Source organism: Stegostoma tigrinum, chromosome 33 (genome assembly GCF_030684315.1).
Source record: "Stegostoma tigrinum isolate sSteTig4 chromosome 33, sSteTig4.hap1, whole genome shotgun sequence".
NCBI lineage: Eukaryota > Metazoa > Chordata > Chondrichthyes > Orectolobiformes > Stegostomatidae > Stegostoma > Stegostoma tigrinum.
In genome coordinates, this window is record NC_081386.1 from 18593722 (window position 1) to 18619299 (window position 25578).

The 25578-nt window shown below is 43.0% G+C and overlaps 1 protein-coding gene across 2 annotated transcripts in view; it reads right to left on the reverse strand.

Moving 5' to 3' along the window:
• The window catches only part of LOC125467296 (protein FAM227B-like), a 263519-nt gene that overhangs the window by 213477 nt on the left and 24464 nt on the right, over positions 1-25578 (reverse strand). For both annotated transcript variants that reach the window (XM_048562957.2, XM_048562956.1), the window contains exons 5-9: positions 24981-25025; positions 20104-20208; positions 17258-17356; positions 15089-15190; positions 944-1070 (exon numbers count right to left, since the gene is read on the reverse strand). In XM_048562957.2, the coding sequence (XP_048418914.1) occupies positions 944-1070; positions 15089-15190; positions 17258-17356; positions 20104-20208; positions 24981-25025 (478 nt within the window). The remainder of the gene's footprint in view (positions 1-943; positions 1071-15088; positions 15191-17257; positions 17357-20103; positions 20209-24980; positions 25026-25578) is intronic.

Here is a 25578-nt window from a genome sequence, read left to right on the forward strand (position 1 = left end):
GACCAGATGCAGAAGGTTCTGAAAGGTGTGCATATTTAGTAATAAACATCTGTCACCATTCTGTATTTCTCCGTCACTAGAGTTTGAAATTTAGCAACAAGTTATTAGATAGAACACATCTTAGTATAGCTTTCAGGTGTTTTGTCCAGTGGTTGCAAGCAATTTTACTTTGGAGAAATTGCTTAGCTTGTTGATTTTCACAATAGCAAACTTGCTTCTGCCTTCATCCAAATTAAACTTGGATGCTGTTGATTGAAGGCAATTAAATAATTAAGGCACTTTACATATATTTTCTTCTGGTTACTGAAATAAGCAAAGAGGTCAGTTCAAAAATGAAAAGGGAAACTGTGACAGGTTAACTTTTCTTCGTTATTCATGTTAGCCACCAGAACAAATATACATTTTAACTTGTTATACTTTATATCATAAATGCCAAGTAATTGCAGAAAAATGCAAAAACAAAAAGGAACATGTGTTTTTGGTTAGTTTTGCTGCAAGGTTAACCTGAAATATTTGATTTGTTTCTTTCTCCAAAGGTTGCTGCCTGGCCTGAGATTTCCAAAATTGTCTGGTTTTATTTCAGATTTACAGCATGTGTAGTTTATTTTTGTGTTTTAGTAGTAATTACCTGACGTTCTTTGCTATTTGAAATGAATCTAAATTTTACAAACTTGAATGAGTCTACAGAAAAATACTCATACTCTAACTTTAAGAACACCTTTCAAAAAATTATCCTACTGCATATCCTTACTAATGAGAAACTCCAATGTAGCGTCTAAAACAGTTATGTAGTTCCAAGCTCAAATGTTCCTGACCTTATTAACAGCAGATGCTGCAACTTGTCGCAAGTAGTACACAGGCTATTCACTACTATATATGAGTTTAGGAAAAAAAGATGAAGGCACAGACTTCAGACCAGTATTAACAGGTAAATAATTTATACCTGTGATCCAAAGTGAGAAAAGTTCAGATAGTTCTTTCTTAAATTCATCCCCAAAATGGTTTTGCGATTCTGGGTAAGACTTGTAGAAAATCGCAAAGACAGCTTGAGCCAAGCAATCAGGAAATACCTAATAGTAAAAGAGAAATCAGATATAGCGTTAGCTCAGCATGGATTTTCAGGTCACCTGCATTGATCATACATGGGCTGAACGGAGACGTGAAAATTTGGGAGGCATTAGAAGACATTTTTGCACAATACCTGCTCAGAATTCTTTGTTCAGCTGCATTACATGTGCTACAGCTTTGCAAGCGTTTCATTTTAAGTGATGAAAAGTGTGCAAACTATTGAATTTAAATGTTTTTAATCCTTACAAAACTCATTTTGAATGGAAGCTCTACATGCAAAGTACTTAAGGGGAACATATCTTGACTTAAGCACCGAAGCTTTGGTTATGGTTGCCGTTGTTAATGTTCGCAGTCGTTTAAAAGGATGATGTTGTATTTAGCACAGATTTCTTTTCCAGAACTTCTAAATAATTTGCTAACACATACATTTTAAGTATTACGGTATGTTTTAAATGTTCCTAAAAAGTTCATTGTTGCCCAGTAAGCCATAGAATGTGGACTGGAAAGGAATAGTGTAGGTTAGATGGGCTTTAGATTGGTATGACAGGTCGGCACAACATCGAGGGCTGAAGGGCCTGTACTGTGCTGTAATGTTCTATGTCTATGTCTATATGAATCATTACCAGGGCTTCGGGGAACATCAACAGAAACAAAAAGCCACATGAGAAAGAATTCCATCAGAACCAATTTTCACAGGAATTCAAGAAGTCAAGATAGTTTGGTGCAACCTGCATAATCCTGTGGTTGGCAGCAAGTAAACATACAATTACTGTTTACGGATATTTAATGTGGAAATGTATAAGATGAAATAACATATAGCTGAGATTCTACAGATATTTAAGTCATGCTGGTTTTCAATACATTAAGTCTAATTGCATAGGGTAACTAATCATCTACAATTCAAATCTATATCTTTTGGCTGATTCAAACCTTTCTGGCAATTATACATTGAGATGTAAGGTTGTCTGGAGAGTATTCAGCTTGGAAAAAGAATAAGCAAACTCAGGGATATACAAATGGATCTTTATCAACAATTGTATCTGGGCAGCAGAGGACAGACAAGGAAAAACTGAATTTGTGATCAAGAACTGGAGGACTCTCACTCTTTCTTTCAATCTCAAACCTAGCAATCCAGCATTGGTGAAAAAAGCAACTTGAATTAACCATTGCAGACTGATAAATTAACAATATCTGCAAGTTTTGCCACTATGGAGGCAGCAGGATAGTAGTTAATTTGAGACCTGTGTGTGTGTGTGTGTGTGTGTGTGTGTGTGTGTGTGTTTGTGTTGTGTGGGGGGGGGGGGTGGAGCTTTTTTAGGTTAATAAAATTCAACTTTTATTCTGGAAGATGATGGAATTGGCTCCACTCTGATAAAAAAGGAAAAAAAAAGGAAGTTGCCACTGACCAAGATGATGTTAAAAAGGAGAGTCGTGAACCCTCCTCATCCAGTCATGACAACAGTCAGTAAATGTTTTGCTGAATTTAGACTAAAATTTCAACACTTTAAATTAAACCTCACCAAACACTACATTAAATACTGAAATTACTGATGGAAATCACTGACAGCATTACTTGGCTTTAGATTCACAATGTTTAATCTATATTTTACAAAATGGCATTCTGCCTGAAAAAACTCTAAAAATCCGAGTATCATTCAACTTTCTTTGTGAGAAATGATGATGATTTATCACAGACCACAGGTGAAGAGGACAGGAGTTCTATCCCCATGAATCTGCAAAACAGTGAGTTCCATTCCTTATCAGTATGGACATGCCAAAAGGAATTAAGCATACTTTCTATGAGGAAGATTAATAAATGCATAATATTATAATGCGTTTTCAACAACAATGTTGTTATGGAGGTAAATTGGAGTATGATCAGGAGATGAGAAGAAAACTTTCAGCATAGCAAAGGGATAAATGAGGCTTTGAAAGTGACTTTACAAAATATGGGCATTTTGTTTGGTCGTCATGATTCTAAAATTATTGTCTGAGGGTCTGCAGATAAATTATGGCTTTATCAATTTTAAATGGAAAAATACAAAAGGATAACAAGCAACCTTTTCCCAACTTTCAAAAAGAAGTCAGATTTAGCATGATATCAGATGGCATGTAATGGAATGCATTGAGAATTGTTTGCCTGGTCTTAATCAGAACAGTCATCTTCTGTTTGGTCTCAAGTATACTATTGGAGTGTTTGCAAATTGTTGAAAGAATAAATTGGTAACCAAATGACAAGAAAGCAGAATGTTTTTCACTCAGTGCTTTCTTTGCTATATTAACATTCATTCTGGCTCACTTTCCATTTCCTTTCCTTGATCCATCCAACTTATGATTAAATGTCACAAATGTGAACTGGAAAAGTTGCAGGTTCAATTATTTTTTACTCGAATCTGGTAAGTACCTTTCATGGATAATCATCACAGTTACTAAATCTTATTGAGATTAAAATGACTGATTGATTCAGTGTGTTGATCTTACACATAGCAAATCTGTGTTTCTGCACTGAAACCCAAAAGATTAAATTATTGACCATACTAGAAAAAGAAAATCCAGACGTTAAGCAAACTACACATTTAGAAGCTGTTGAAGGAAAACATCTTTGTTACAGAGCAATGATAAGCATCTGTTATTCGTCATTAGGTCTGCAGTTTTAATGTGAGGTGTGATTTGAAGTTTGACTCTATTCTTGTGCCAAACATTTATAACAATGGTGTATGTTTACAGCCCTGCAGAAACCTGCACCAGCTGTGTTTCTACCTTTCCAAAAATAGTTAAGGAGTTAAGGATAATTACAGAATATCATGCATTTGCAGAAGAAAGTGATACAGAACACTGTAACACCAATATAAACTACTGTAGTTTGGCAAAAATGAAGCTATGCATTTCTTAATGGTTAGATAAAAAAACACTGGCGTAGGCCTACAAACAGAACATTCATAGTCACAACAGGCTACATAGAACTTACAGTGCAGAAACACAGTTCAAACTAATCTTTGTCAGTGCTCATATTCCACACAAGCTTCTTACCATCCTATTTTATCTGACGCCATCGGCATATCCTGTCCTTCTTTCATGTAGTCATGCAGCTTTGCTTTAAATGCACAAATAATACATTGCCACAACCACTCAATGTGATTACAAGCTCCCATTCTAGCCACTCGCTAGATAAAGTGGTTTCACCTAATTTCTTTTTGGACATTTTAGTATTGCCACGAATTAAATGTGAAGACTGCACTAACATTCAATCCCCACTGTTGCAAAATGTATAAATGTAAAAAACTTCAATGAGAGCACTGATCTTCCCAACTGACTACAACTCAGAACAAAAGCAATTTACACAACTTTCTTCCAATAACTGTAATAATAGCTCTATTGTAATAATCTGAACAATAGCAGTGGAAAGAAAGGAATTTTTAATTTATGCAACTTAAACTATACCTACAAAACCCCAAATACACACACATATAAACACCAAACAGTTTAACACACATTATTGGTTTTGAGAAGATTTGTAGCTCAGGTTGAGGTTCTGGATGTGAGTTTGCTCACTGAGCTGGAAGGTTAGTTTTCAGACGTTTCGTCACCTTTTTTTTTATTTGAAAAAATATACTTTATTCATAGAATGTACAAAAAAATAAAACATTTATACACCTACCCAGTCATGCAAGCCACTCCCGGTTACCCGGGGGTACGTACACCAACTAAAGGAAAAAAAAACAAAACAGAGAAAAAAAAACAAAGCAAAGAAAACACCCAGGCAGTCGTCACCCCGCACAGTCCCAGTTGGCCCCCTGACCAGTTGGGGAAGGCGCCAGCTGGGCCCAGTTACCAGATAGGATTCTTTTCCCTTTTCTGGACGAGGGGGCTCATACGGTGGTCTTTCCCCACCGCGCCTTGGAGGCGGCTGCCCCAAGCTTTAGCGCGTCCCTCAGCACGTAGCCCTGGACCTTGGAGTGCGCCAGTCTGCAACACTCGGTCGGGGTCAGTTCTTTCAGCTGGCAGACCAGCAAGTTGCGGGCAGACCAAAGAGCGTCTTTCACCGCATTGATGGTCCTCCTGGCGCAGTTGATGTTGGTCTCGGTGTGCGTCCCCGGAAACAGCCCGTAGAGCACGGAGTCCCACGTCACAGAGCTGCTCGGGACGAACCTCGACAAATACCACTGCATCCCCCTCCAGACCTCCTGCGCATAGGCACACTCCAGAAGGAGGTGATCAACAGTCTCGTCCCCCCCGCAGCCACCTCGAGGGCAGCGTGCAGTGGTGCAGAGATTCCGGGCATGCATAAAGGATCTCACTGGCAGAGCCCCTCTCACCGCCAGCCAAGCAATGTCCTTGTGCTCGTTTGAAAGTTCTGGCGATGAGGCATTCTGCCAAACGACTTTGGCAGTCTGCGTGGGGAACCACACGACGGCATCCACCCTCTCCTTTTCCCGAAGGGTCTCGAGGATACTACGTGCTGACCACTGCCTGACGGCCTTGTGGTCAAAGGTGTTTCCTTTCAAAAATTTCTCCACGAAGGACAGGTGGTACGGAACCGTCCAACTACTCGGAGCGTTCCGCGGCAGCGAGGCCAGGCCCATCCTTCGCAACACCGGGGACAGGTAGAACCTCAGTAAGTAGTGACACTTGGTGTTTGCGTACTGAGGATCTACGCACAGCTTGATGCAGCCACACACAAAGGTAGCCGTCAGGGCGAGGGTGGCGTTCGGTACGCCCTTTCCCCCATTTTCCAGGTCATTGTACATGGTGTCTCTGCGGACCCGGTCCATCCTCGACCCCCAAATGAAGTGGAAGATGGCTCGGGTGACCGCAGCGGCGCAGGTCCAGGTAATAGGCCAGGCCTGTGCCACATACAACAGTACCGAAAGCCCCTCGCACCTGACAACCAGATTCTTACCCGCGATGGAGAGGGACCGGAGCGTCCACCTGCCCAGCTTCTGCTTAAATTTGGAGATACGCTCCTCCCAAGTCTTAGTGCATGCCCCAGCTCCACCAAACCAAACACCCAGCACCTTCAGGTAGTCTGTCCTGACGGTGAAGGGGATGAAGGAGCGGTCGTCCCAGTTCCCGAAGAACATGACCTCGCTCTTACCCCTATTGACTTTGGCACCCGAGGCCAGTTCAAACTGGCCGCAGATGTCCAACAGCCTACTCACCGACCGACGATCGGTGCAGAAGACGGCGACATCGTCCATGTACAGGGAGGTCTTGACCTGAAGGCCTCCGCTGCCTGGGATAGTCACGCCCTTCAGGCTCACGTCCTTCCTGATGGAGGCGGCGAAGGGCTCCACACAGCACACGAACAAGGCAGGAGAGAGCGGGCAGCCCTGACTGACTCCAGATCTAACAGGAAAACTGTCTGATTCCCACCCGTTGATCGAGACTGCGCTAACGATGTTAGCATAGAGCAGCCGGATCCAATTGCGGATGCCCTCCCCGAACCCCAAATTTGGAGAGGACGTCCCTCATGTAAGCATGAGAGACCCTGTCGAAGGCCTTCTCCTGGTCCAGGCTGACGAGGCAGGTGTCCATCCGCCTGTCCTGTACGTAGGCGATCGTATCCCTGATGAGCGCGAGGCTCTCAGCGATCTTCCTGCCCGGCACAGCACAGGTTTGGTCAGGGTGAATCACTGACTCCAGGGCAGACCTGACCCGGTTGGCTATGACCTTGGCCAGGATTTTGTAGTCCACGTTCAAAAGTGAAATGGGACGCCAATTCTTAATTTCTTCCCTCTCCCCCTTCCTCTTGTAAATGAGGGTGATGATGCCCTTCCTCATGGACTTGCACATTTCCCCTGCCCTAAGCGCACTATCGTACACCTCCAGCAGGTCCTGGCCGACCAGGCCCCACAGAGCGAAATACAGCTCGACCGGTAAGCCGTCGCTTCCGGGAGTCCTATTCCTCTGCAAGGACTTGAGGGCTCTGGCCAGCTCGTCCAGGGATATCGGCCGGTCCAGCCACTCCCTCGTGCCGTCGTCTAAAACCTCCGTGATAGACGACAGGAACGACTCGGAGGCCGTGCTGTCCGTGGGCTTCGTGTCGTACAGTCCGGCATAGAAGGATCTGCTGATCCTCAAAATGTCGGGCCGAGACGACGTCACCGAGCCGTCGTCCTCCTTCAGCCGGCTAAGCACAGAGCTCTCTTTGTGCACCTTCTGAAAGAAGAAACGCGAGCACGTCTCGTCCTGCTCCACGGAGCGGACCCTGGACCGGAAGATTATCCTGGAGGTCTCCGCGGCGAAGAGCGAGGCTTGCTGGCCCCTCACCTCGCGGAGGTCCTCCGTGACATCGACCCCCATCAACTGCAGAAGGAGCAGGTTCTGCACACTTTTCTGGAGTCGCGACAGCTTTCTCCGCCTCTCTCTTGCCTTCTGAACACCCTTGAGGACAAAGAACCTCTTGATGTTCTCCTTCGCCGTCTCCCACCAGTCGCCTGGAGACTCAAAGAGGGGTTTCACGGTTCTCCAACCAGCGTACTCCCTCTTAAGCTCCTCGATGTCCTCTGGGGTCAACAGAGTCGTGTTGAGCTTCCACGTCCCCTTGCCGGCCGGCTGGTCGTCCTGTAAGTGACAGTCGGCCAACAGGAGGCAGTGGTCAGAGAAGAACACCGGCTCGACACCGGTGGACCTGACCGAGAACGTCCGTGACACAAACAGGAAGTCTATCCTTGAGCGGATAGACCCGTCTAGCCGCGACCAGGCGTACCTCTGCTGCGCTCCGTCTGCAGGGGTGCTGAAGACGTCGAGCAGCTTGGCGTCGTTTACACCATGCCCATCAGGAATCTGGACGTGACGTCCAGTTGAATCCCCCCACCCGCTGTCCCCACGCCGGATCTTCCATCTGCATCAATGATGCAGTTGAAGTCTCCGCCTAGGACGACCGGCCTGGACGTGGCCAGCAGGGGTGGAAGCCGCTGCAGGACGGCCAACCGCTCACTCCGTACCGCTGGGGTGTACACGTTGATCAGCCTCAGGGGAGCATTCCTGTAGGTGATGTCAGCCACTAGGAGGCGACCCCCCACCACCTCCTGAACTGAAGACATGGTGAAGTTGCGCCCCCGCAGCAGAATAGCCAGGCCCGAGGAGCGACAGTCGTTACCCCCCGACCAGATCGAAGGCCCACAGGTCCAGGCGCCAGACCATTTCCCGTACCTGCCGAGGTGCGGTATCCCGCACTCCTGCAGAAACAGGAGGTCCGCCTTGATGGTGGTCAGGTAGGCCAACGTGGACACACATCTCGTGGTTGACTTGACGCTGCGCACATTAATGCTCGCAATTCGTACCCCCATTGTGGGCAGTGACCGCAGTACCCTCCCCAAGTCCAAGGTCCAGCCCCTCCATCTGTCCCTTCATGCCCATTGCCCGGGCTAACTGCTGGACGCTCTCCGGGCTCAAGAAACCGTCCGTGCAGCCTTCCGGGTGGCATCCCCCCGTCAGGGGTGCAGAGGCAGGAGGGTCCGGCTCCGGGTCAGGCTGGGGACGCGCTCTTTCCTCCTTCCCGCCTGGAAGTTCCGGGGGGCCCTCCAGTGCTCCAGGGGCACTTGACTGGGTGTCAGAGTGAGCCTCAGGACGCCTCCCATCACCTGGAAGCGGGGTGCTGCTTTCCTTCCCCCTCGAGACCTTTAACTTCTGCTTCGGGTGGGCCCTCTCCGAATCCTCCTCGTCAGAGGAGCTCTTATAGCCCCCCTGTAGCTGCCTCTTCCCGCCTGATTGTTGCGGTTCCTGGGCCCGTCGACACACCTTCCTCCTCGCTTTCCGGACTGTTGTCCACTCCCCTGGGTCGCCTGTCGCCGCCTCCATTGGCTCCGGGTTGTCGGGGGGGATCGGAGCCTGCAGGGGTGCTTTGCTGGCCTCAGGCCAATCCTGCACGGCCTGGCCCTCCTGCACATTAGTGGGGTCCTTGCTGGGCCCTGGTGCCTTCCTCTCCTCCGGGGGGGCTGGCCCCGCATTTCCCCTGCCGGCGACCTGGGCGTAGGTGGCACCCCGCTGCGGGCATGCCCTATAGAAGTGGCCCGCTTCCCTGCAAAGGTTGCAGCTTCTCTCTCGTGGGCAACCCTTTGCAAGGTGTCCCTCCTCCTTGCAGTACCTGCAGATGGTGGCTTTGCAGTCGGCCGCCATGTGACCTGACCTACCACAGGCATGGCAGACTTTAGGTTGCCCTGCATAGGTCAGGTAGCCCCTGCTCCCGCCGATCGCGAAGCTGGATGGTGGGTGTGCGACATTCCCGTCTGCGCCCATCCTCAGCGTCACCTTGACCTGCCTCTTACTCGTCCAGATGCCAAAGGGGTCCACGATGTCAGTTAGGTCCCCTTCCACCTTCACTGACCTTCCGAGGAAGGTCAGGACATCAACTGCTGGCACATGCGGGCTGTACATGTGTACAGTCACCATACGGCTCCTCTGTGCTGGCATCACAAACAGTGGGATAGCGGTCAATACAGAGAGGGGGCCCTCACCTCCTTTCTCCTTGAAAACCTCCAGGAAGCGCTCGCAAAGCTTGGCACTCCGGAAGGTCACGTCGTAAAAACCTCCTCCGGGGAAATCCTGCAGGCAGTAAATGTCCGCAGCAGCGAACCCACAACAGTCAAACAGGACCCTATTCACGAAGAAGGTGCGGTCCACAGGTGCACCTTCATCCACCTTCTTTACAGAAACACGGATGGTGTTCCGGACCCCCTGACCTGGGGCACGAGCACTTGCCGCAGCCATCGTTGCAGGTTGGCTGCTCCCCTGAACCAGCGTTAGGCCGAAGCCAGCATTAAGATCCACTGGTCGCAAGGGTGCACAGCCAACCCGACGTCCTCCTTTCACCTCCAAGATAGCACTCTCCTCCTCTCGGTCCACAAGAGAGTGGGTCTTTATTGTGTTCGAGGTGTAAGCTAGTTCACTGAGCTTGCCGGTTTGTTCCCAGACGTTTCGTCACCATTCTAGGTAACATCATCAGTGAGCCTCTGACAAAGCGCTGGTGTTATGTCCCGCTTTCTATTTATCTGGTTAGGTTTCCTTGGGTTGGTGATGTCATTTCCTGCTTTGGTGATGACATTTCCTGTTCTTTTTCTCAGGGGATGGTAGATTGGCTCCAAATCAATGTGTTTGTTGATGGAGTTCCGGTTGGAATGCCATGCTTCTAGGAATTCTCGTGCATGTCTCTGTTTGGCTTGTCCTAGGATGGATGTGTTGTCCCAATCAAAGTGGTGTCCTTCCTTATCTGTATGTAAGGATACGAGTGATAGTGGGTCATGTCGTTTTGTGGCTAGTTGATGTTCATGTATCCTGGTGGCTAGCTTCCTGCCAGTTTGTCCAATGTAGTGTTTGTCACAGTTCTTGCAAGGTATTTTGTAGATGACGTTCGTTTTATTTGTTGGCTGTATAGGGTCTTTTAAGTTCATTAGCTGCTGTTTTCGTGTGTTGGTGGGTTTGTGGGCTACCCTGATGCCAAGGGGTCCGAGTAGTCTGGCAGTCATTTCGGAAATGTCTTTGATGTAGGGGAGAGTGGTTATGGGTTCTGAGCCCGTTTTGTCTGTTCGTTTGGGTTTGTTGCTGAGAAATCGACGGACTGTGTTCATCGGGTACCCATTCTTTTTGAATACGCTGTATAGGTGATTTTCCTCTGCTCTGCGTAGTTCCTTTGTGCTGCAGTGTGTGGTGGCTCATTGGAATAATGTTCTAGTGCAGCTTCGTTTGTGGGTGTTGGGATGGTTGCTCCTGTAGGTCAGTATTTGGTCCGTATGTGTTGTTTTCCTGTAGACGCTGGTTTGAAGTTCCCCATTGACTGTTCGCTCTACTGTGACATCTTGGAATGGCAGTTTGTTGTTGTATTCCTCCTCTTTTGTGAATGTTATGCCAGTCAGGGTGTTATTGATGGTCTTGAATGTTTCCTCTAATTTGTTTTGTTTAGTGATGACAAAGGTGTCATCCACATAGCGGACCCAAAGTTTGGGTTGGATGATTGGCAGAGCTGTTTGTTCGAGTCTCTGCATTACTGCCTCTGCTAAGAACCCTGATATCGGAGATCCCATGGGTGTACTGTTGCTTTGTCTGTCTGTAGGTTTTGTTACTGAAAGTGAAGTGGGTGGTGAGGCATAGGTCCACTAGCTTGATGATGTTGTCCTTGCTCCACCCAAGAATTCCTGAACACCAAAGACACCAAGATAGAGGAGCATGAAATAATGGTCTGACGTAACAGCCCTGTTCACATCCATCAACATCAACCTGGCCAAAGAAACACTGATGACACTATTAGAAGAACAGAAGACACATACACCAGACACCACCAACCTCATCAGGGTTTTTCTGGATGTTCCTTTATATGCTCTTGCTCTTGGTACTTACAGTTTTTTGATATACTGCAGAAAAACCAATTAGACAGTCGCTGTTGGGCAGAATTTCCTAAACTCAAAAGAGGCCTGGGTCCGATCAGCTTCAAAGTCTCTGTCTTACTGCTTTGAAAAAAGCAACATTATACTTTATAGCTCAACAATGTACAACCAACGATTCTCAAGGTGCAAAACTCACTGCCATTCCAATTATAGTAGTCCAATTTCTAATTCAGTTTATTATCCCCAAAAAAAGAAAACATATCTTATTGTAACCATCCTATATTTATGACACCTAGCTTTTGACAAGTTGAAAATATCTCTCCAACCCATAATTAGTCTGGATTCTGAAAACTAGTTAAGGCATATGACAGTTGTAAGAAGCATAAAGACCAGAAATCATAGATTGAATTTCAAGTCCCCATAAGCAGGTGGGCAAGTGAGGAGGTAACATTGGGTGGAATAGCAGCAGTACCACGTTCATGCCTGACCTGCAACTGCTGGTTTTATACAATCATACATTAAAGATTAGTTAAAACAATAATATGTGCTCTTCACGAGAATACAAGATAATATACATACAATGTTAACTGGGAGAGACTACTTACACATGTCGGATCTCTACCACTACTGCTATATTCTGAACACAGTCATGGGTCTACTGCATCACATCTTGTTTCAACACCCATGACTGACAGCAGTTTTAGGTACATTCCCTTAAAAATACATGCACATCATATTACGCATCCTATTTTTTTGTAAGACAGAGGTTTACCCTTAAATAATCAAACTATTAACATGGTGGTAAATTAAGTGATTTTTATATTCTGCAGATGGGTTGAGACTAGACAGAACCCCCAAGTTGCGCTTCAGGATCCTACAGATGTCCTGATGTATTAACTCCAAAGAAATTTCCTGGGAGATCTGAACTTCTGATGTGCAATTCCCCAGTTCCCCAGGCCTTCCAATTAAAACCCTGATGAAGATAAGTATCTTCCATCTTGTCAGCATCAAAAAAGGGTTCCTGAGCTGACCAGAAGATTTGTGCCATTGTCTTTGAACACACCCTGATAGAAATCAACAAAGTTACCAGTACCTGAAATGTATTAGGTGTAGAGCTGGATGAACACAGCTGGCCAAGCAGCATCAGAGGAGCAGGAAGGTTGATGTTTCGGGCCTAGAGCCTTCTTCAGAAATGGGGGAGGGGAAGGGGGCTCTGAAATATATAGACCCCCTTTCCCTCCCCCCGATTCTGAAGAAAGGTCTAGGCCCGAACCTATTTATTTCAGAACTGAAGTCTGTGGAGGTTTTCATTGCCAATGGCAACTTTAATTTTAATGGCTTTTTTATCTAGCCTATAAATACTAAGGTTCAGGGTTGCTGCTTGAGGGCAATGATATTGCTGTTGAGCCAATTCTGTCTTTCAAAGGTTTACTGAAGCTTCAGCACAAAACAGTTATTTTTGGTGTGAAAATGGATTGCAAACTTCATAGAACCAGAAAAATGTATTCTTTTTGTGGCCTTCTTTGTGTTGTTCTGAATGAATTCTTCTTTCCTAGTGTCCAGTGTTTTATTCGCCATTAACCTCCTGAAGGTCGGCAAGCAGTGGTGGTTGACTATTGTATCGGTTGCTTTCTGCTTAAAGCTAGGCTCCCTGGAATCAGCAACTAATGTCTGTTCCTGCACAAACTTCAAAGCCAGAAGGTTTAGACTGTATAAGCTCGTGAATTTTAGCAATCCTAGAAGACTGAATTCCAGTTGGCTGGAGTGAGAGTTTGAGTCCCAGAATACAGGGACAGTGAGAATGATTCCTACAGTATTACAGAAGCAGTGACACACAACGAGTCAGTACCAAATTGTCATTTCAGTTCCACACCAATGCTGCAGCATTTGATATGCCCTTTTAAAGATACAAGTATATCTCATCACAACCAGTGAAGGCCATGTGGCTAGTCTTGTTGACAGCAGTGAGAGGGGGGAGCTGACAAGATGAAATCCTTCTTGTTCAGGTACCCTTTGCCCAGAGGAGGCTCACCCACAAACATTCTCCCCATCCCACACAAACTGGCCTGGGGAACCCAGTACTTCTCCCCAGGGCTTGGCAGCCTGGCCTCAGCAAAACCTCTGCCTTACTCCCATGTCTGGCTGCATGGCTGCTCAGATTTGGTGACTGCATCCCCCAGTAGTCAATGGATCTGGAGGGATTACTGAGACCAGAGAGCTGTCAGCCATTTGGTCACCAACTCTTGGAACAAGGACACGCTTCTGATTGAAAGGAATGGTGGAGGAAGTTCTACCCTTAGCCATTTAGACCTGGTAGCTACTAACTTTGCTCAGAGCTATCTGGCCTAGAGAGGTGCACTCAGCTCAACTTTTAGGCCAGGGTTGGGCCAATGTCTCTACACAAACTCAAATGCTATAAAGTGAGCAGACCTTTTCATTTGCAGGCACTTGAATGATACTTCCCTGTGGAAATCATGTGTAAGGCTTGAATATTGGAGCAAGGTATACAATGGGTACATCTCAACATTTGTCCAGAATATCCGACCTATAGAATTTTGAGCCCAAGCTGATCTCAAGGAAAAGAGGTTGGTGCATTAGGTTTGAATGGTTCAGTTGCTTATTTGAACTACAGGAGGTGCTCACAATTACAAGGAACCAAGTAAATGCACAATTTGTTCATAATTATTAAATTTAAGCTCTTCAAAATACAATTTACTTTTTAAACAATTTAAACAAAGTTAGAAGTTGAACTTTTATGCTATTTGTGCAGCTGGAAATTTCAAGTAAAACAGATTTAAGGTGACTTTATTGTCACCTTCAGTTTCCACTGAACAGGTAACAGCAATACCTTCAAAGTGGATGGGGTGGTGATGGCCGAGTGGTATTATCACCGTTTTGTTAATGCAGAGACCTCTGGGTCCTGGAGGTTCTGGGGACAGAGGTTCAAAATCTTCCATGGCAGAAGGTGGAATTTGAATTCAATAATTTTTTAAAATCTGTTAAAAGTCATTAGCAGTCTCTTTGCAAAAACAGCAAACTCACTGAACAAGGCCACCTTCAAATTCCCCTCCAAGTCACTGACTGTGTTGACTTTGAACTATATTGCTATTCGTCTTTTGTTGCTAATAAAAATATGGACCTCCAAGCTACTCACCATCCTGACTTGGAAATATATTACCATCCCTTCACTGGTCAGTCTACCTACAACAAATAGATTCAAGAAGGCAGCTCAGCATCACCTTCTCATGGGAAACTAGAAGAAGTGAGCAATAAATGCGGCTGGCCACCCAGTCAGTTGTCCCACAAGTGAATAAAAAAAATGAAAAAGGGGAACCAGTAGATGTAGTAGTATATATGGATTTTCAGAAGACATTCAATAAGGTGTCACATAAAGAGCAGTGTAGGTGGACATCCAACCCACAACTCAAGCAAGTGCTCACTACTACTTTCTCAAGGGCAATTATGGATTGTAAGAAGTGCTAGGCTTGTCAGTGATGCTGCTATTACATGAAAACAAATTATAAAATAAGAACATTGCAGGAGCGCTATATCTTCATAGCATTATGCAGTTGCCTATGAAAAACAGCATTTTAAACAAAGGTATTAATATTAAATGTTAGACAGTCTACTGTAAATAGAAAATATAACATGCCTCAAAAAAGTCTCATTTATCAAATATATTAATTTAGTAACATTACCTTCAATAATGTATCTCGCACTGGAGGAGGGCAAGTCATGAAAAGTGTCACAAAACTATCAGCAATTCTGCTAAACAGGTTATCTTGATCTTCTTGGGAAGGCTTTCAAGAATAAAATAAATTTGTTAAAATCACAATTTTATTCTTGACTTCATTTCTATATGCTGAAAAGAACTGAACAATAGATTAAAAGGCAACAGGTGACGACAAAATAATACCGTAATGAGAAAAATCAAAATTATTCCAAAAATATAAAAAGATGAGAAGTATACAAAATATAGAAGGCAAGTCTTTAGGAAAACTTGCAAACAAATGAAAAAGCAAAAAGAATGTACAGTTTAAAAAGGTAAAAATTTGCAGGTTTACATATATATCATACAACAAGTAAAGCAAAACACTGAATATAACATTTCTGAAAAGCAGCTATTTGACAGCTTACTCATTTCCAGAAACTGCTAACCCTGCATCCTGGGCACCTCCACATGTAAAATGCTTATCTTCAGGTTTAAACCTCTTTGAATCCTCATAGAAGCTCTGTGCTCCTCTTACTCTATTTCGTATTGTAATCCACACACCCACTTCCTTTGCCTCATCATTGGTAGCTGTTATTTCAAACATCTATCTCCTACAGTTTTAACTCTTTCCTTCAACCACTCCTTTGGATATTGGCCAGAAAGCTAGTAGCAATTCTGTGTCAGCCTGTTCCTAGGGCCCTGAATGTACTAAGTCCCAAACAAGCACTTGCCCACCTGTTGTCCTAATTCTCGGGCCTCTGAATGCAAAGATACCCTTCCAAGAGCTGCCAGCCAGTATACAGCAGCACTTCCTTGCTAGAAAATCCTCTGGGAGCATTGGCCACAGTTGGGACAGAAATAGGTTCGGGATCAGGAGCTGAGATGGAGGGTCAGAGGAGTGATGAATAGAGGAGCTTCTCTTGGGTCAAACAGGCATGACTTGGTGAGTGTTGATACAGTGTGAAGCTAGAGGAACACAGCAGGTCAGGCAACATCAGAGGATCAGGAAGGTCAATGTTTCAGGTCAGGACCTTTCATAAGGCTATTAATTCTTGCTATCTCCATGACTTGGGAGTTGTGGTCACTGAGGAGGGCTAATAGGGAGGGAACATTCAACACTATAATCAACCGGGAAGTACATACTCATGGAGGCCACAGAGCCAGTCGCAGTGAGACAGCAGGATCAGCCTCTTATTGGCCACCAATTTGCTTCAATTGGTCTAGAGTTAGAGACAAAGACTTTGGCCTTCTCACCATTGACTTACTCATGGGGTTATCAGGAAAGCAATGGCTTCTCCTCCCTATACCTTCTTGACCAATTAAATGGCCCTCATCCATCTCCCTACCTGCTGAATAGGCGAGGTAGGGAAATGGACACTAAATTTTGCCTTTTTTTCTATCCTCCTTCAAGATTCTTCTTGAAAGCCTTCACTCTCTATTAAGGCAATATGTGGGTCATATAAAAGCAAACAGAAACACTAAGTGCTGGAGAAACTCAGCAGGTCTGGCAGCATCTGTGGAGTGAGAAAAATAATTAATATTTTGAGTCCAATTTGGCTCTTCTTTACAACTGGTGTGTTATGCTTCCCTATTGGATGTAATGTCACGAGTCATACTCTCCAAATTCTTAACAGCAACAGATGTGGAAATCCAAAAATATTGAAAGTGAAAATGTTCCACTACTTCTGGTGCCAGTTCTGAAGAGCCATATCGGATTTGAAACATATTTTGGTAATTCCTTATAATATTTCTTTCTCAAGTATGGCACCTATCCTTGTTTAATCATTGGTAAATGCACCCACTAAATATAGTTAATTATTGGCAATTATGGCTCAGTCTGTTTAATAAGTAAATAGCTGACTCACAGAGCAGCAGGTTTTAAACTCAACTGGAATCGATACTAGCTCACAATGGTGAGTGGAGAAATAGGGTAACATTTTACCTTCAGTCCTTTTGGCTTTCATACCAGCAGCTGCTCTTAAGATATTTTGGGAGCATGACTGGTGATGTTCAATCCATTATGGAAGCATCACACACCAATTTCATTCCAGCAGCACTTTTTCGTAGAAATGCAAAAGTCAAAAATTTACCCAAACCTTTTACAAACTATTAGAATGAAAAACCCAAACTTTTTTTTTACATGACGTAACTGTACCTGAAACTTGGAAAGGAAGAACCACCAAAATGCATCCTGAAGAATGGCACCAGATGAAGTTGAGAGAATCAGCTTTTTCAAGGTAGATTGATATCCAAGCTGTTAAGAAGTTTAGTTGATTTGATATTTTGTTACATTGTCATACGTTCTACTAAAATAAAAGTGAATGATAGCAGACAGAGTTGCACCAACCAGCAGCTCATGTGGCACAGTTTCATAAAATACTGCAGACACTCTAAATCTGAACTACAAGAGAAAATGTTGGAAATACTCAGCGGGTCTGGAAGTATCCATAGAGACAGAGTAAAAGAGGTTTCAAGTCAAATGTCTTTTTCATAACATTTCAATTTGAAAAACTTTGGAATTTTCATCTTTGGCATCTTTCCACAAGGTAGGCTCCATATGGCATGAGGCTATTCTTCTAAGAGAACTGGAGAATACAAAACCTAAATCAGTTTCTGGCATTGAATAAACAACAAAATATGCTGAAAATCTGAAACAAAACCAAAAAATGCTCAACCTTCAGCATAGCAAGCAGCATCTAGGACATTGGGGATATCTCTTCATTTTTCATGTTTCCCTTTCACCCTTCTAACTCATTCCTTTATCTATTCACATATTCTATGTGCCACATGCTCAGCATACTTCTCTCATTGGTTCTCCTACTGTCACATTTATATTTTCTTTCTGTCATTTAACTATTTCCTATTTTACACTTGAATACATTATAGGTAATTCATTTAATTTACTTTTTATCTGGGTATGTTTACATTCTTTTTCTTCCCCTTCACATTAGTCTGTTCAATTTTAGAACTCTACTCATGTGTAATATCTTTCGGTTCTGATGAGAGAGCAAGCCTGAAACATTAACCCATTTATTCTGTCTACAGATGGTCTCTGGTCTGCTAAGTAGTTCAAACTTTTTTGTTGCTTTTCTTCATCCTTTGGTATTCTTGTACATTTCCTAGTACATATGTAGTTGTAGAATAGCATTGTGAAGACCAAGGAAAGAATCACCAACTATCAGGAATAAGTCTGTGCCCCAACTCTATCAGTGTATAGTTCAATTTCCAATATATTATCTACCACAAAATAAATGGAAATCATGCTATTTTATGAAAATTGATTAAAACTAAAATTACAAGTCATATTTTGTAATGCATAAGGTGAAAGAGATGGACAGAATTGAATAGATACAGATACAAGATATGTAACATATATACATAACATCTGTACGCATATTGAACTTAGAACTTAGAACATAGAACAGTACAGCACAGAACAGGCCCTTCAGCCCACGATGTTGTGCCGACCATTGATCCTCATGTATGCACCCTCAAATTTCTGTGACCATATGCATGTCCAGCAGTCTCTTAAATGTCCCCAATGACCTTGCTTCCACAACTGCTGCTGGCAACGCATTCCATGCTCTCACAACTCTCTGTGTAAAGAACCCGCCTCTGACATCTCCTCTATACTTTCCTCCAACCAGCTTAAAACTATGACCCCTCGTGTTAGCCTTTTCTGCCCTGGGAAATAGTCTCTGGCTATCAACTCTATCTATGCCTCTCATTATCTTGTATACCTCAATTAGGTCCCCTCTCCTCCTCCTTTTCTCCAATGAAAAGAGACCGAGCTCAGTCAACCTCTCTTCATAAGATAAGCCCTCCAGTCCAGGCAGCATCCTGGTAAACCTCCTCTGAACCCTCTCCAAAGCATCCACATCTTTCCTATAATAGGGCGACCAGAACTGGACGCAGTATTCCAAGTGCGGTCTAACCAAAGTTTTATAGAGCTGCAACAAGATCTCACGACTCTTAAACTCAATCCCCCTGTTAATGAAAGCCAAAACACCATATGCTTTCTTGAGAACCCTGTCCAGTTGGGTGGCCATTTTGAGGGATCTATGTATCTGCACACCAAGATCCCTCTGTTCCTCCACACTGCCAAGAATCCTATCCTTAATCCTGTACTCAGCTTTCAAATTCGACTTTCCAAAATGCATCACCTCGCATTTATCCAGGTTGAACTCCATCTGCCACCTCTCAGCCCATCTCTGCATCCTGTCAATGTCCCGTTGCAGCGTACAACAGCCCTCTATACTGTCAACAACACCTCCAATCTTCGTGTCGTCTGCAAACTTGCTGACCCATCCTTCAATCCCCTCATCCAAGTCATTAATAAAAATTACAAAGAGTAGAGGCCCAAGGACAGAGCCCTGTGGAACACCACTCACCACTGACTTCCAGGCAGAATATTTTCCTTCTACTACCACTCGCTGTCTTCTGTTGGCCAGCTAATTCTGTATCCAGACAGCTAAGTTCCCCTGTATCCCATTCCTCCTGACCTTCTGAATGAGCCTACCACAGGGAACCTGATCAAATGCCTTGCTGAAGTCCATATACACCACATCCACATCTCGACCCTCATCAACTTTTCTAGTCACATCCTCAAAGAACTCGATAAGGTTTGTGAGGCATGACCTGCCCCTCACAAAGGCGTGTTGACTGCAAACTTGAGATAGAAAAGTTAAATATATTCAAATTATTTATAAAAACATAATCAACCAGTCATATTTACTTTCCAATATTTAATCTAAAACACACGTGGATCTGCTGTAATCGTTAAAATAAATGCTTTTCCTTTTCCATATCCTCAAAGCATCCAATTCTCAAATCTACAACTTTACCATGACAACAAAACCAGAAGGCATCATAATTGTTAGTATGCTAAAATGTTGCAAACTTCACAAGAAAAGTTCCATGAAATATTCCTAAATACAAGGATTAGCAAGTAAAATTGTTAGTAGACAAAAGTTAAATCAAGTTTTAATAATAATGACTTACATTAAAATTTTGAGCCCTCCAAATCCAGCTTAGCAGCTGTACAGCCTCTGTGTGTCCAGGAAGTTCTGTAAACTCAAATGGTTTGAAGCCTGGGAAACATTCAGACTAGATTAAGAAAAAAGAAAAATTAAATCTGACAAAAATATTTTGACTTTATTTTTATAAAAGCAAGGGAATGGTTCTGTGGTAATCTATTCCCCAACACTGCATCCTTCCACCGACCCCACAACTGATTAATGGATGTGGAGATGTTTTCTACACTTAATATGTAAAAAATTGTAGAAATATGGTAAGAAATAAAATCAAGATCACCAAGCCTGCTCCGTTGTTTATATTTTAGCTATAACAGTCAACACTTTGAGCTTCATGAACAGAAAAGTATCACTTTGACAATATACTGAGGAAGATTCACTGGACCTAAAACGCTAACTCTGTTTTCTCCTCCACAGACGCTGCCAGACCTGCTGAGCTTTTCCAGCAACTTTGTTTTTGTTCCTGATTTACGGCATCCACACAGTTCTTTTGGTTTTTACTTTGACAAGATAACAAGCTGATCTTTCTCCAGCTAATATTTCTTTCAATGTGAAATTGTCATCTCTACCTTTCCTAGTTGTTGACTTGATAGTTCAAATGGGGCAAGGTTCAGCAATATCCATGTTCAAGTTCCAATGAATACCATTAATTTCTAGTTACTATAATGTTGATTTCAGATCTCACAAAATATGAGGTCAGCTAAGCATGAAATACAGATCTTAAAGCATGATATGTAAAGAAATTGTAGGTTTATGACTATATTTGCTGTAAAAGCAATTAAATATGCTGCAGAACTCTACCATTCCAATCCTGGTGAAGCAAAGGAAATAGTATTTGAAAATGCAATTATTTGAAATGTACTGCTGTAGATTTCAATTTTGTTTAGTAGTTTGGAAATGTGCCCCATTACATTAAAGGAACAGTGAGAAATTCCAGTTTTATCCTTGCAGAATTTAATAGACTGCAGCAACTTAAGTTAGCAGAAAATTCTTATGAGTCATGTTAAAGATAGATATGGTAGTGGTTGCTAGAAGTCAGTTATCTTAGCTCCAAGACGTCAGTGTAGGAGTCAATAAGGATTGTGTATTGGGCTCAATCATCTTCAGTTGCTTTATCAATGACCATTATGTTCCCTTCATTGTACAGTCAGAAGTGGGGATATTCATTGATGTTTCAGATACTGAAGCAACGAGGCTTGAACAATATCCAAGCTTTGGTTTACAAGTGGAAAGTAGCATTCAAACCACACAAGTGCCAGGTAATGACTATCTCTATCAAGAGAAATTCTAACCATTGCTCATGACATTCAATAAATCCATCATCGCTGAATTCCCAATTACCAATAACCTGGCATTGATATCACTGACCAAAAATCGAAGTGGACTATCCTTATAAGTACTGAAACTACAAGAGCAGGTCAGAGGATAAGAATACTGCAGCAAATCACTCATCTCCTCACTCACCAAAGCCTGTCCATATAAGGCACAAGTTAAGAATGTGATGGATTAGAAAAAACAAAAAATTGTGGATATTGGAAATCTGAAACAGAAATAGAAATTGCTGCTGAACCTCAGCAGGACTGGCAGCTTCAGTGGAAAGAAATCAGTGTCAACATTCTGGGTCCAGTGATCCTTCTTCAGAAATTATTGTAGCTAGGAAAGGTGTGATGGAAAACTCTCTTTTTGCCTGATGTGTTCAACTTCAATAACACTCAAGAAGTTTGACATTATCCAGGTCAAAGCAGTCTACTTAACTGACACTATATCCACAAATATTCACTCCCTCCACCACCATTGTACAGCAGCAACAGTATGTGCCATGTACAAGATACACAATAGAAATTCATTAAGATTCCTTAGACATCACCTACCAAACCCATGACTACAACCATCCAGAAAGACAAAAACAGCAAATACATGGGAGCACCATTACCTGCAAGTTACTACCAAGCCACTCACCATCCTGGCTTAGAAATATATCACTGTTCCTTCCCTGTTGCCAGTCAAAATTGTGGAATTCCCTTGCTAACAGCATTGAGAGCATATTTACACCAAATGAATGGCAGCAGGCCTCTAACCACCACCTTCTGAAGGGCAATTAGGAATGGGCAATTATTGCTGGGCCAGCCAGTGACCACCACATCCCTGAATGAATCAAAAGAACTTTGCCGACTTTAAGAAAAAAGTTACTTGTGCCTAGGCAGATTTAAACATAAATTTGGTGGTCTGACTCAGGATTATAACGCTTGTCACCTTCGCTAGGTGCTATATATTCATTACTTACCTCATTTCCTCTTCGTTCATTTTCACACCATCAGGGGGAGGTGTGAGAAAGTGGAAGAGGTATGCAGCAATGAGAAAAAGGTGAGAGCAAGTCATGTTGCTAAATGATAATGAAAACAGTTACAAGGACACTAATTATCATTATCATCTAATAGACCATTATGGTATGTCTAGGAACCTTGCCCCTCTCCTTCAATATATACCATCGTCTTCCACTTGATCTGTCCAAAATAGCAACTTCGGGGACTTTTACCCAAGGTTGTGTAAGTAATGAGAATGAAGATATTAAACCTTGTGATTCATATCTTAACATTGAGGTTATGAACTTAATAAACTCCGCACATCGACAGTAGGAATATACAGCCGAATGGCAGTTAAATATGGTGCACTGATCCTTCGGCAATCCAACAACAGTTCAGAATTGAGTAACCCTTTCACACTGCCACCAGAATTTATATCAAAATGGATGAATTCTCTGTGTATGAAATTAGTGACTGTCACTAGGTCAAAATCTTGGAACTCCCTTTCTAATAGCTCTGTGAGTGCACCCAGCCAACAGAGACTGCAGCAGTTCAGGAAAGCACTTGCCACCACTTCTCCCTTATACTGTCTCCCTCTCATCTTGAACCTGCGCTTTCCTGCAGTTGATAATAAAGTGTGAAGCTGGATGAACACAGCAGGCCAAGCAGCATCTCAGGAGCACAAAAGCTCCCATTATCCCTTCCTGCAGTTGACTTTTCCACCTGGGGAAAAGCATCTGATTGTCCACCCTATCTACGCATCTCATAATTTTAAAGACCTCTATCAGGTTGCCCATCAGCCTCCGTCTTTTCAGTGAAAACAATCCAAGCTTATCCAACCTCTGCTCCTAACTAAAACCCTCCTGACTAGGCAATATTCTGGTAAACTTTCACTGCACCTTCTCCAAAGTATCCATGTTCGTTTTGTAGAGAGGTGACCAAAACTGCATTCAAATGCAGCCAACTAAATTTCAGTATAGCTGTAACATAACTTGCCAACGTTTATATTCAAAATAAAGCACTCAAGGCCTCCTCTGTACTCAACACATCCTGAAGAGCTCTGAGGCTGCAATCTCTCCCTGAGCAGAGTGCTCCATGCTGTCAGCACTAGGCCCTGCCTGTTCGCCAGGTACCCTCTTGAAACTTGCATGTCCCCTATTGCCTCACCTACTCCAACAGCCCATTTTAAGCCATACCGCCAATGTCACTGAGCTTCAACAACAACTGACTGAAGCTACCACACCTTTTTTTAACTTTTTATCTATTGTTCCTGAACACTGAATACCATGAATATTGACCAGTCATGTTCACCATACAACCAAATCTTTGTAATAGTTATCATGTATTTCTAATTGTGTCTTCAACCATCTTGTCATAAGTGCTGTGTGTATTCAGACAAACAGCCTTAAGCTTTGAGTTTTTACCATTATTACTTATTCTGGTCCTAATTTCTGCTGCACTCTTCCGTATTTATTTCTACTCCTTCCTGTCAGACTTTGATTATCTTTGATGCTTCACTGCCCCACACATCTGCCTTTTCATGTCTTTTTGTTTCTTTAAGCTTCCCTTCAGCTAAAGCCAGGTCCCCCCACCATTCTTTAAACTATGCAATTATCTATCTAATCTTTTCAGCCTGTGCTAATTTGCACAAGATCCAAAGGTGGTCTTTGTGGTCTGCTTTCGCATTGAGCTCAAAGATTATTACAATCTCACAGCAGAACCCCTTTCCTAATCCAACCTACGTCATTTGTACCTACGTGGATCATGACAACTGGATCCTTCTTCTCAGCCCAAAAGAGATGTCCTGAACCCTTGGCACCTGGTAGGCAACAGCCTTTGGGACTCTTTCTTTACTGCAGAAAGCTGTGTCTATTCCCCTAGCTATGCTATCCTCTATTATCAACACATTTCTCCTTTCTCGCTCCACTTGAATGGTACTTTGGACTATGGTGACATCTACAGTTCATTTGTTCTGCCATCAATCTGTGTCCTCATCCACACCAGGAGCAGAAACCTCATGCACACACCTAGACCAGTGGGAGGAAACAGGATAAAAAGACATTCTGAGGGCACATCAATGGCATGGGTGTTCAATTGTTGTATGTAATCTGTACTTTTATGAATATATATTCACTCTCAATGTTCTAACATCTGTTGCAGTCTCATTCAACCAATAGGAAATGAGAAGGATCACCAAACTGAAAGACGTGGAGTAAAGGGATGTGAAGAATTTCAATTACCATTCCTTGGCACCTCTGACATTGCCAACCACGTAGGTGAGTGTGATCACATCAGCCATCAGGAAACTACATTCTCACAAATTTGGATTTGAAGTCAAGTGGCTACACATTACAACTAGGGGCACTGACAGTAATGATAAGGTTTCACGGAGGAACCAGGGCATGGGCTGGCCAATTGGTGGTATCCACATTCTTTCTGAGAGTGCTGGCAGCATCTGTCATGTACCGACAGGCTCCAGGAGGGAAAGATCTGTCCCATGTCTAAAAAACATTTAAGACAGGAACCATTCAGAAAGCCTTACCTCAACAGTCATGTCACTGTTTGCAAAGGAAAGTTCTTCAGAAAGCTGTGAAAAAGAAAACAATTTTAATAGTTGCACTTGCTTCAATGTTTTATATCTCCTAATTTCCATTAATACTCGAATTTAAAAAAAAAACTTCACAATAAGTTCAACAAATTTAAACCAAACTACATTGTTAAAATACTCTGGATCAATTATATGCTCAATTTAAGAACAGGAGAAATCTCCACCTTATTTGAGCTTTTGTCATCAATGAAATCAGGAAGTGTGTGACAAACACAGAAAATACTGTAAAAACTCAGCAGGTCATTTATTAAATATATATCACTGTCACTGAACAGCTTTGTGTACTAAGAAATAAAGCTTTGAAATACTCGTTGTGAATACTTTAAATACGTTGTGTAACAAAGCATCAAATGGCCAACGTGTAACATAAGATCACTGGAATCTGAAATGCCATGAAATACTGTCCATGGCTAATTAAAATGTGGCATCAATATGTAAATTAATTTATTTGCTCCAAATGGTTGGTTGGTTAGCTTACTGCTACCAAACATTTCACATAAATCTATGGAGTGATATAAACATTACTCCGAAG